The 12,870-nt window shown below is 37.3% G+C and overlaps 1 protein-coding gene across 2 annotated transcripts in view; it reads left to right on the top strand.

Annotated features, from left to right (window-relative positions):
- SMAD2 (SMAD family member 2) overlaps window positions 1-5,929 on the top strand; it is an 85,633-nt gene extending 79,704 nt beyond the window's left edge. For both annotated transcript variants that reach the window (XM_068993955.1, XM_068993956.1), the window contains exons 9-11: window positions 1,606-1,743; window positions 2,062-2,206; window positions 5,297-5,929. In XM_068993955.1, coding sequence (XP_068850056.1) covers window positions 1,606-1,743; window positions 2,062-2,206; window positions 5,297-5,420 — 407 coding nt within the window. In that variant the 3' untranslated portion in view covers window positions 5,421-5,929. The remainder of the gene's footprint in view (window positions 1-1,605; window positions 1,744-2,061; window positions 2,207-5,296) is intronic.
- The last annotated feature ends 6,941 nt before the right edge of the window (window positions 5,930-12,870 follow it).

Raw genomic sequence — 12,870 nt, 5'->3', positions numbered from 1 at the left:
TATAAACTTGTTTATGTTAATACGTAATAAGTGTACTATTTTGATTTTCAAATGAATTAATTTTTTTGAATCTTTAGTTTTAACACATAATATGGTAAGTTTGCATATATTTAAGACATGAATAGCAACATTTTGGGTCATTGGGGTTTTTTGTTTGTTTGGTTTTGGTTTTTGACAATGAGGGAAAAAATAGTTTGAGTGCTACTAAAATAACCGAACATAATTCTCATCACCTTAAAGAAACTTCTTTTAATAATAGTGTGCTTCTGTTTTCATTTAATTAACCATTACCTCCTATGAGAAGTAATGCTGATCGAAGAGTCAGTGTGATATTACAAAGTGCTAGTGATTTCGGAGATGTTAGTTGGCTCCGTGTGAAATTTCTCAAATATTGCTTGATGTATAGATTTTATATAATCTCATTGAGGTACTCAGATGTCTTGTAGGTGACGAAGGCCTCTGAATATCCACCCTTCTTTAACTAAAATAATTCTGATTTTTCTATGTTCTCATTAGGGCTCTGCATAGAAATTTAACAGGACGTTAACCTTACCATATTTACTTCTAAATAAGTAGGTTTACCCTGCTTTTTCACCCTACCTCATGTGAAGCTTGAGGTCCCCTTCCAAGCTCACAGGTGATTACTACAGGGTCCACTTCCTTGAAGTTGTAGCACTGAGATCCTCATTTCCTACAGACTGTCCCCTAGAGGCTACTCTCAGCAACTAGAGGCCACCTGCATGCCCTGCTCCATCTTCAGTCAGCAGTGACGACTCTGTTCAGTTCTGCTCCCTCACACTTTGAGGCACTCTCGCCAGGACCAGCCCAGCCCCTTTAAGGTTTGTCACCTGATTAAGTCAGGCCCACCGAAGACAGTCTTCGTTTCTTGGGGTCAGCTGATTTAAGAACTGTACATCTGAAAAATTCCTTTAAGCACTACTTAGTGTTTGACTGAATAATTGGGAAGATAAACATACCAGGGACGAGAATGTTAAGTGCTGTCTTAGAATTCTGCTTTTCACAGTTTTCATTTTTTTAATCTTTGTCTTTCTTATATTTTATGTATGTTTGATTTGTCAAATTCTGAAAGAGGTATTTTAAAATCTCCCGATATAATTTTTTCTTACCTCATTCTGCTTTTGTAAATAGAGATCTGGTTACCACAATAATAAATAGTTTTAAAAGGGGCAGGTGATAATTTTTATTATTTTTTTTCTTAAGCATAGTGGATTCTTTGAAAAGGAAAACTGTGTATCATAATGAAGGCATATTAATCTAACATTAGTTAATTCCTTCAAATGAATTAAATTGCTTTATTCAAAAATATGATTTGTTTGGAATTCTCTATTTTGCTTATCCACTTTTCTACATTAAGCACTTTTAATGAGCATATATTATCTTTATGAATCAATAAAATCATTGTTGAAAAAATACTTGGAAAAATATATGATAGTATGTTTCAAAGTTAGATTTCAGAAAAGCATAGCTGTGAGAGAGATCATCAAGAAACTTTATACCATTCTACTTTTTCCTCTAAGAATCCTTCAGAAATGATGTTGAAGTAGTAAATGCTGTAAAACTAATTCCTTGTCTGTTTCGTTTCAGGAAGAGGAGTGCGCTTATATTACATAGGTGGGGAAGTTTTTGCCGAGTGCCTAAGTGATAGTGCAATCTTTGTGCAGAGCCCCAACTGTAATCAGAGATACGGCTGGCACCCTGCAACCGTGTGCAAAATTCCACCAGGTATGGATGCAGCAATGTGAATGAGCCTATCATGTCAACTTGCTGAGTTTTTCTTTGCTATTAATTTTCAGAATCAGGAGATGATTTGCATGCTCATATTCAAATGTCTGTTGGAGAAGGAAATGGCAACCCACTCCAGTATTCTGGCCTGCAAAATCCCATGGACAGAAGAGCCTGGCTGGCTAGGGTCCAAGGGGTTTCGCGACTTAGCAACTGCACCACCACCACCATTCTAGTATCTGTAGCTCTTTCAAAATGATTCTCTGATACTATCTTCTTTGTACATAATGTTTTTTTTTTTTTTTTTTCCGATCATAGGCTGTAATCTGAAGATCTTCAACAACCAGGAATTTGCTGCTCTGCTGGCTCAGTCCGTTAATCAGGGTTTTGAAGCCGTGTATCAGCTAACTAGAATGTGCACCATAAGAATGAGTTTTGTGAAAGGGTGGGGAGCAGAATACCGGTATGAAATACACATTCAACTCTTAAATTTCTAGTGTAATTCTTTTTCTTCCACTCCTTGAATCTTCTGAAGTTTATCCGTATTTTCATTGAAGTTTATAGAGAGCAAATTTTTATGTAAAATAACAAAAGAAAATTGGAGGCCTCTAGATTCAAAACTAGTACAAATTCCTGTGCTGGCACTATAGAACATAGAATTAAAACATTATGGACAGGCATTGTAACAGAATGCAGAGTGTTAAATACCGTAAATGGCATATTGGAAGGGTTATCAGTTCATGGAAGGAGAGCTGTTTTCCTGGGGCCAGGAGAGGTAGAGATGGCCCAGAGTCTGGGTTCTAAAAGGTGTCTAGGATTTCAGTAGTCATAGGTGTACAGGGGTGGAAAGTGATGATCCTGGCAGTAGAATACAGTTCAGTTTGACTGGAGTATAGAAAGTAAAGAAAGATAGGACTGGACAAAGAAGTTGAGATGACTTCAATATAAGGTTAAAAGGTTGAACGTTATTCAGTAATAGAATGGGGTATTTAGGTACCAGGCACTGTGCTGTGTTTTAAATGCAGTATCTCATGCCTCTCAGCATGGCTAAGAATTACTGTTGCTGTTTTTATTCTTTCTTTATAAGGTTGCAGTCTTTGTAAAGTTTTTTAAAAAAAAAGGTCCAAACTCAATATTTATTTGGAAATAGGCTTAGGTGAGATTCAGTAGTTTGCCCAAGGACATGTTCTCAGTGGTAGAGACGGGACCTGAGGAAAGCTCTCCTTGACTCTTCTCTAAGGATAGTAGTAGCAGTTACATAAGTGAGTTTTACCAGAACCAGTCTGTCATCAGGGAGTAAGATCAATTAGGCTGTTGCTAGATTAAACAGTTGATTGGATTCCACATCAAAGAAAGGGAATAGTTCATCAGCGTAATAATGAATAAAACTATAAATAAAATACTTAGCCTTTTTCCAGTTCACATTACTTACAGTCTGAATGTCTGCTTAAGAAGATACTCATATGGTATAGTAATAATACTCCTGTTTCATTAAGCAGTTTGTGCCCTCCTTAGAATTTTTATTTCATTTGAACTTGATTTCCTGTCTTAAATTTTGAGGTGTATGACTTTTGTGATGATGAGATTTGAGATCTACTGGTTTGACTACTTCTATAAAAAATATACAATGTGTTATATATTTGTATCTAAAGTGAGACTTGTCACTGTTTTGTCCAAGTTATGTTAGTGCAAGAATTCATTTTTTGACTTTGCTGTAGCTCTCTTTTGTTTTAATCGTTTCCCCTTTGAGATTGGGTAACTTTAAACAATGCTGAGTTTCTTTTTCCCTTTGAACTTGGATTGAGTTGATATTAAAATTAGATTCAGATAGTACTGTCTGATACCAGTTTATTAGGTCAGACTTCTTTTTTCTCCTTCGAAAGATTATAATGTGAAGCATGGCAGAAATAGAGTGGCATCAAACATGAGTTACATAGGTCAGGGAGAATTCCATGTATATCTATGGGTCTCCTGTTAAGACGAGTGTTGATTGGTGGAAAGAGATATTGTCTTTCATTCACTGTGGTCTCTGCTGTTCTTTAACCCAGAGATAATATAAAATCTACACAAGAAGCAGTAATATACAGTATGTATTCATGGATAGTGGAGTTCAGGTACATCTACTTTGGATAATAAAGTTTCCTTTAACATTTACAGATCAAAATAACTTAGATACTCATATATCTGTGAACTGTGGAACCTTTCATCCTTAATGACAGAGGTGCTGAGGAGATAGATTTGATGTTTGGATTTCTAAACTATTTTTCAGTTTCTTTAAGTGCCAGCTTGATTCCCAGCATAAAAATCAGGAGACATAGTAAGGGGGAATACAGATGTGTAAAGAATTCATGTCTCAGTCAAGTGAGTTACAACTGAAGTGAATAATCAGGCAGGGGCACAGATAATGTGAGGCTCAGACCCTGAGACAAGGGTCTGCCTGCTGGAAGTTTACCCAGGAAATGGAGGGAGCCCTGCCAAGGAAGGAGGGAGTAAGGAAGAGAGGCGGGGGAGGGAACACGACTCACACCGTTCTTAAGCCTCCTCCTCTAGTGGGTGGGCCACTAGAGCTGTTCTCTTAGGAAAACTTTGGGGAAAGAGTAAAGGACACTCAGAATTGCCCCACTCGGAGGGAAAGGAAACTGGGCATTTAAATGCCAATTCCTGTGTCATTGGTTGAGGTCTGTTCCTGGAGATGTTAATTCACTGGCACTTCTGGTCTCTTCCATATATGGACAGAGCAGAGGTTCACAGGCACAGAAATACAGATACCTACAGTTGGAAGTGGGCTGGAGAACACTGAGAATCTGAAGGGAGTCGCAGGGCACCACTACCACCTGCTGCGGAAAACCACATCCTCTGAAATACAGTGGTAGTTCTAGGTTATGCTGAGCATGTGTCGCTTGGAGGCGAAGAGTTGATCGTGGCCTTTCCTCACGTTTGCAGGGTTGTCATGTTGAAGCAAACAGACTTACTGACTTGCTGTATATAATAAATAAGAACTAAAATCTGTATGTGGAAGTGACAGGATGTTCTTGAACAGTTTGTGATTTTTATAGGATAGCTTGTTTAGTTGAAGTACTAGAGGTATTTCTTATTAAAAACCTGCATGATTTTGCTAAAAGGGATGTTGGTTGTTTGTTTTGTCAGGGGACATTGAACCCCAGCTTTGAACATTCTGTGGTAAGCTTGGGTCAGAATTTTTGTTTTGATATACTTTAAGTCTGAACTCTGTTCCATTTGGACTTCATTTTCTATTTGAGTACTTTCTATTCTTCGGATGATTAATAAGTAAAGTGACTATATATATTCTGATTTGCTTGGGACAGTGCTGGTTTATGTCTCTTGCCCTGGCAGTGATTATTTATAGCATTATAAGTACTTTGTTAGACTTTAAGGATTAAACAGTTTTCAAAATAATAGATGTCCAAACTTAATACTCGTTCAAAAAGGAATCTAGGTTTTCGTATATACAACCTATTGATTTATCTTAGTTCTTCCATATCCCTGTTATTCTTTTGATTTCGTAATTATTTTCTTTCATTCTTTTAAACAGAAGGCAGACGGTAACAAGCACTCCTTGCTGGATTGAACTTCATCTGAATGGACCTCTACAGTGGTTGGACAAAGTATTAACTCAGATGGGATCCCCTTCAGTGCGTTGCTCAAGCATGTCATAAAGCTTCATCACCAATCAAGTCCCATCAAAAGACTTAATGTACCAACTCTTCTGTCATAGTATTTGTGTGTGGTCCCCGTGGACTGTTTACTATCCAAAAATTCAAGAGAAAACAGCACTTGAGGTCTCATCAATTAAAGCACCTTGTGGAATTGGTTTCCTATGTTCGAATATTAGATGGGAAAATTAATGTCTAGAAATACTCTCCCGTAAAGGAGGAAGAGAAGATTTTAAAGACTTTCTGATGTCTTGTTGGGCATAAAACTGAGTGTCCCAAAGGTTTATTAATAACAGTAGTAGTTATGTGTACAGGTAATGTATCATGATCCAGTATCACAGTATTGTGCTGTTTATATACATTTTTAGTTTGCATAAATTAGGTGTGTGTGTGCTGCTTCTTGATTTAGGCAAGCCTTTATAAAGTTATAGTACCTAATCTGTTATTCCCACTTTTTTGTTATTTTTGTGTGTCTTTTTTAATATATAATATATATCAAGATTTTCAAATTATCATTTAGAAGCAGATTTCCCTTGTAGAAAAACTAATTTTTCTGCCTTTTACCAAAAATAAACTCTTGGGGGAAGAAAAGTGGATTAACTTTTGAAATCCTTGACCTTAATGTGTTCAGTGGGTCTTAAATATTCATTCTTTCTGTGTTTGTTTACTTACTGCTAAATCTCATTATAAGGAAACTTTATGGAAATCTTTCTAAACCTCTCCTCCATTTCTACTCTTCCATCAAAACAGTGTAGCATGACATCCATCACCATCAATGGTTGTACTGATGCTACCAGCACCAGTTAATTCTGGGTACAATGATAATTCATATGGAGTAAGTCCCTTTTGTCTTACACCAAATTTCAGTTTCAGCAGTTAATAAGAGGCTTGTATAACCTGGCAGTCTTTTGATTTATCTTTACACCTCATAAAAGTGCACAGGTGGCAGTATAATTATTTTCAGGGATATACTGCAATTATTTCAATATATTTATCCTTTCTGAAAATTCAGTCTAAAAATATAAAACCCCTTTTTAAAAGATACTTTCAAATATTTCAGTAGCAAACCTCTTTTGAGTTGAATTTCATTGGATTTAATTACCAGATTATGTTATGAAGTGGACCTTTTGTAAATGTAATTGCTTCTGCAGAATACCTAGAAAAGCAGTGCTGAGGTCTGATCAGCAGATAGGGGCCATCTGCTTTTAAGGTATGTTGTATTAAATTTATAGAATCTGTGTTATTTTACATAATTGTGAATTCTGAATTGTAAAATTTGGGGGAGAAGCCGTTTAGCAAGTTTTTTATCTTATGGATACCTGTGGTCTGAGCTGTTCTTAACTAATCCTGAATATGTGGTGACGGTTAGAAGCCACCATACTTCATGCTCTGCAGGGACAGGCGTGACCAGAGGTGTCAAAAGCTCTGTTGGAAGTCATTCTACAGCAGATAATCCTTATTTTACTTAGTTTATTAACTCATTCCAGTTTAAACTTTTCTTGTTTGCATCTCAGTAGAAACAGCCAGTAACCACTCCTGGTCCCTTTCTAGTAAGTTTTCATATTTTTAAAGACAGATTATCTTTGGTTGGTACTTGTGTTTTATAACCATATTCACCTGTATGTACAGGGGTTGTTTTCAGTACTTTCCGCATTTGATTGTTTTTTGTCGGATGTTCCCCGTTTTCCTGTGTTTGTGTATGCATGTATATGTTCATGTGAACATGGTAGAGTGATTTTTCGTTCTACAGATATTTATTGTTCACCTGTTACGTGTGCCAGGAACTTTCTTAGCCTTTGGGTAAAGGTGAACAAGATAGCTATGGCCCTTGCCTTTGCCGAGATAGCAGTTACTCTAACACTTAATTAGCATATTTGTTTATGAAGGAGATAAACAGGGTACTGTGATAGAGCAAAGCAGAGGGAAAGCTTCTGTAAAGTAGTGATGATTGAGCTAACACGTGAGAAAGGAGCAAGCCATGTGGAGAGCCCGGGAAAAATAGGCATTCTTGGCAAAGAAAATGGCATCAAATGCAAAGGCATATTTTAAAGGAAACTCATCATTTATTAGGTGTTTATGCTTTATACAAAAACCTCTTCACAGATCCAAACTTGAGGATCAGATTGGTTCTACAATTTATAATAGTTGAAGGTGGCCTTATTTTGTAATGGACTGCTTCATGTGTCTTTCTTGTTAGTATTTCCTCTTCCTCAAGTCCTTACTATAAGAAGTTTGCACCAGGTCACTGCCATTTAATGGAGCAACCCTTTCTTTAATTCTGCCTTGGGCAAATTTTCACGACTGTAGCAACTGGCTGCTTGCTTCCAGGCGTCCTGCTGCCCACTGATTACTACTTGTACAGCCCGCCTTGTGGATGGTATAAAAGTCCCAGGTATCACCACCGTCAGACCTGTTGAAAGTGTGGAGGCCCTGTCCTTTGTACTTGAGAAGTCGTGTGATGTTAGGGAATACTGCTCCTTGTCTGGGGTCAAAGAACAACTCAAAATGGTAGAAAGTCCTGGCTGTTACTCTTGCATTGATAGGTTAAGCCAAGCAGTACCGTCTGTAGCGTTTCAGTAATGGGTCACATCTCTGCAGTTATGGTGGGATTCTTACACACAGTATGAAGCTGGGACTCAGCTCTTTGGAAGCACCTATTGTATTCAGCAGTTAGGCCAGTTAAGCAGTTGACTCGGTGGTGGTGGTGGTGGTGGTGGTGGTATTTGTTTGAATATGTTCAGTGGTCTTAATTTGCTTTTTAATGAGATGCTGGTTTTGCTTTTTGTTTTGTCCACTGTGGCCTAATTTTTGCTGATTTTTTTTTTTTTTTTCCTTTACAGGGTTTGTTTTCATTCTTCTAAGTGATACAATCTCCTCTTTGTAGAGTTTTTTCTTTATTTAAATTAGCAACATCATTTAGAATTTCTTCTACACAGTGCTGGTAATGTCCTCAGTTTAACAACATGAGAACTGAAGGATCATGCCTTCTATCACATTTTCAAAATAAATGGTGGTTTTCACACTGGATTACATACATCTTAGGGCTGGTTTAGGGAATTGGAGGCTAGTTTATTCCCACTGGCTTCGGCCTGGCTGGCCAGTGGCAGCTTCATTTTTATTCTGTATTGGAGTTCTACATAGATTTCTTTTTTTAAAAGTTTCACTGCTTAAAAAAAGGTTGACTTTCCTGACTGGGTTTGAACTACACCATACTAACTAAGTGTAATTGCACGTTATGATATACCTTCATTCAATGAACACTTACTGATGCCTGTTCTTTACCCAGCCAGTGTGATAGATGTTGAGTGGTAAGATGACTGGGATTTGGTACTGACTCTTAGTCTTGTGGGATTACTTTCTCCCACAGGACCTGTCACTTTGTCAGAAGAAAACCTGCCTAATTTTTCTTGAAACCTAAATATTCTTGTTCTGTATTCTTATTCTGTATTCTGAGTATATACTTGCAAGTTGTTAATATCTTAAGGTTTTTTTTAAACCTTAAATCATATTTAAGGTTTTTGCTTACTTCATCTGTTCTTTAGACATTGCCAGATTTTCTTCTTTGTTAAAATTATTTCAATTTCACTTTATTTGTGCCTTTATTGTCAGTTTCATCAAGACTAAGATTTTGAAGGTGAAAAACAATCAGTCTAGTCTCTTTCTAGTTCAAATCAAATCAAAGAGTATGTGTACCCAGTTGGTTTCTCTACCTCTTCCAAACACTGTCCAGATATATCTTTTAACATGTTTTTTAAAAAAATAAGTAAATACTTTGAGCATTTGTTCAATAATCAGCACCTTCCTAATCTGGTTGATGGTGGGATGTAATATACCGTAAGACAATCCTCACTGTTCCTAACATCTGTCTTTATGTACAGTCTTGACTTTCATAGCTGAACGGTTCTGATTCACAGATTGCTGCCCCTCCACCATTGCCCCAGTATCTCTTTAGATAATTAAGTAGTCTGTGGACATAAGCAACCCATGATCTTGTCTCTCACTCTGGTGCAACACGTTGAGGTTTAGACATAACAAATAACTGCCTATTTTCTTTCCTTCATGAACTCTGTTTTACTGAGCCCTTTATATTCATCAGCTGAATTTCTTTCTTTCTTCCTTGTCTTGACAGCACGAATCCCTAGTGGTTTTGCTGGTTGCCCCCTTCCTTTCCAACCATGTTTTAGCTGCATACATCAGAGTGTTTCTCTCCTTTGAAGTTTACTAAAGACCAAAAAGGATGGTGCTGTTCATACCCAGGGTCCTAACTTTTTTCACCGCGAAGGTTGATATTCAGTCACTTATAAGTGGTTCAGAAATTCTGCCCAGTTAAACGTGCGTGTGTATGTGTGTGACGATCAAATAGCATGAATCATCACATTTTGTTTAAATCGTGTTTAGGATTATGAACTTTTCCAGCAGTTGCAGCCAGTAATTTCCCCATAATACCATCCCAGCTTCCATCTTGGAGCATATTGAGTTGTGTTTAGTACAATCAAGAGTAATAACGATAGAGTGTGGTGTCCAGAGGTTGTCAGAATTCTGTAGAGTTCTTTTTAATATCTTCCATTTCAAGGTTTTTATAAATATTTTGTCTGTTCAGACTACCTTTTGTGTGTGGGGATCAAGGGGCAAATTTTATCTTGGGAGTGGAATTCCTGTGTTGGGAGCCTCAACCAGGAAATGTGAGCTATACTGGATACAGATAGCCTCATGATTGCTTTTATGATAAGTTGTCTGATGTGTTCACGTAATTTTTTCGGTAGGAACTGTTTTCTCTTGGATATTATAGCTAACTTTATATATAGCATAACTGCCTTAAGTCTTTTTAGTAGGAAATAAATTAGATAATGTGTATGTATGGATTTATATATACATATACACTCATATAAAAATCTTAACAGTAGGGGTTGTTTGCACACATTTTAACAATATTCAGTGATTTTATTTGTTAGATCTCAGTAAAAGATTCCTAAGTTGGCTTGCAGACATCTTCCTTTCATGGATAGACCATCAGGGTAAATTTTTTATTCTGCCAGGGTCCTAATTTGGTGGTTCTGTTAGTATGCCCTTTTTAGGCAGCTTGACAACTAAGAATCAGAACTGAAACTGACATCACGAAAAAGCTCTTGAGTGGTCTCTGTGAAAGGTGCTGACCAGATAACATAAAATTTTTTTTAAATCATGATGTTAGGTTGTGTGCCCCCTGCCCCTGCTCTTTCCCCCTGGCATAAGACTGCTGCTTTACATAACCTGGGAAATACCACTACCAAGTCAAGTTTTCCTGTAATTAAGGATAGCCTAAAGATGACTTTCTTAGCTGTGCTCAACAGAAATGAATTTTCCAAGATTCTCTGGGTCATTTCTGACTTACAGAGGGTCTGACCAGCGTGTATTATTAGCCTGCGTTAACCTCAGTGTCTGTTGGTTTGCTGCCATTAGATCCACAATAGACCCAGATTTTCACCGTTGGTTGAGATGTAAGGGCCCTTTGAAAGAATAATGCCGCTGATGAAGGAAGTGAGTATTCATTAACTCCACACAGAGGACTTTTAGATTTTTCTCCCCCCACCCCTGATTATATTCCTCTTTTTAAAAAACAAAACAAAAAACCCTCTTACTCTCTCCAGAATATCCAGTCTGCTCTTTTGCAAGGTTGGGGGGGCGGGGAGGGCTTCTGGGAAAGGTTTTACTTCCTCTTCTGATTAAAGATGCTTATTTATTGAACCGTGAAATTCATAATATATTGATTTAAGGACAGAAGTGAAGTTTTAGAATTTTAAAAATACTTAACTATTATATATTTTTCATTTCATACTTGACTGTTTTTTTTCCTCCCTGTGGCTTTAAAGCTTTTGGCTGTTTTTCGGTGTTAGTCTCTAGGTAACTTGCTGTGTTTCTGGTTCTGTATTAAGTCCTGCCGTTTACAGCGCTGTGGCATAAAGTTGGTTCTCAGCATAGAAGTCTTCCTAAAGTCTTTTTCTTCCAAAGAGATTTTCCTTTCTCAGTAATTCCTAAGATGATAACTTGTATGTCACTTTCTTTATTCACATTCTTGGATTGTTCAAACAAAAAAAATTGTTGGTGAAAAAGATTTAGGGTCCTTTTCTGATGAATGTATGTACCTGCATTAAGAATGTAGTCATTTGTCGGTTTTATGTAACTAGTGTGTACACAGATTAAATCAGGAGAAAGAATTATCTCATACATAGCATGTAGGTAACATGCATGGATTTTACATTTTTAAAAAATACCCTATTTTTTTGGCAAAATGTAGAACCCAAAATGGTCATTTCTTAGACCAGCTTTACCTCAGGCTTCATTTTTGCTGTTTTGACCCTGGGCCTTTAAGGCATAAATATTTATATCTTTTTATTACTGATAGTGAAACTGTGACACTAACCATTTCTGTAATACAAGGCAGCAAAACAAGGAAAACTATAAAGATTAAGATGAAAGTAGTTGTGCAGTTGTTGAGCTAGATCACAGCATTGTAGGCAAAATAAAAATGTGCATATCTGAGAATATTTTTTTTGCCGTCTCTCCCCAAGGCCAGACCTTCTGGTAGAGCACAGTTAAAAGTAACATAATTCTGGGCCTAATCTGAGGGAAATGGCTCCAGTTGGCAGTCGTCTTGTTAACATATGAAGCCCGAATGTGGGAAATAGTTGGCAAAGAGTATTTTCACATTAAAAAAAAATATGAAAAGTTATAAAACTGGATTATTCATTTAGCTCTGAAAAATCTCAAAAAGATACAGTAAAATACTATATAACTGGACAAAACCTGAAGAACCTATAGAGGATTTATGTGAAAATAGGCTTCAAGGATGAACTGTTTCATGCTCACCAGTTTGCTTAAGTTTGATCAACCTGTTCTTAAAGTAAGATATTTGTGGACTTCTAGGAACTAGCAATTAACAGGTGTCCTAAAAAGATTTTTAAGCTGATTCCCTCATAAGTAGCCCTATATGCTCTTGAAGGTTCTTACCTTTCCTCTGTTGATCCTAAGGGAGGAGTGAGGAGTGCTCTTTAGGGTGGCAACCTGCGCTGGCATGCCTGGGACCGAGGTTCATGCCTGGGACCCTGGTTCATGCCTGGGATCCTTGGATGCAAAACTTGTGAGAGCTAAACCCAGGAAAGCCCAGGCCCACACAGCAAGGAGGAGCTGATAGCCCTGGCTGTTCTTGTGACTTAACCTCACCTTAAACATTATACTAGTTTCAATTAAGTTCCACTGCCATACGGCACGTGTCCTCCAATCACTTATTATTGTAGATGGAATGTGAGATTTATGGCAAATAATAGCTAATGGCACCAATGTGCTCTTGGTAGTGAGACTAACAGTAATCCAGGGAAGATACCCGGTGGTTGAATGAAACAGAAGAGGCATCTAGACAGTGAAGTTCTTCAGAACCTGTGTGTATATGTAAGTACAGATCATGTCTTTATGGGGT

The sequence above is a fragment of the Capricornis sumatraensis genome, chromosome 21, assembly GCF_032405125.1.
Source record: "Capricornis sumatraensis isolate serow.1 chromosome 21, serow.2, whole genome shotgun sequence".
Lineage (NCBI taxonomy): Eukaryota > Metazoa > Chordata > Mammalia > Artiodactyla > Bovidae > Capricornis > Capricornis sumatraensis.
Note: the sequence above shows the minus strand (reverse complement) of the source record. Positions and strands in the feature narration are given on the sequence as shown.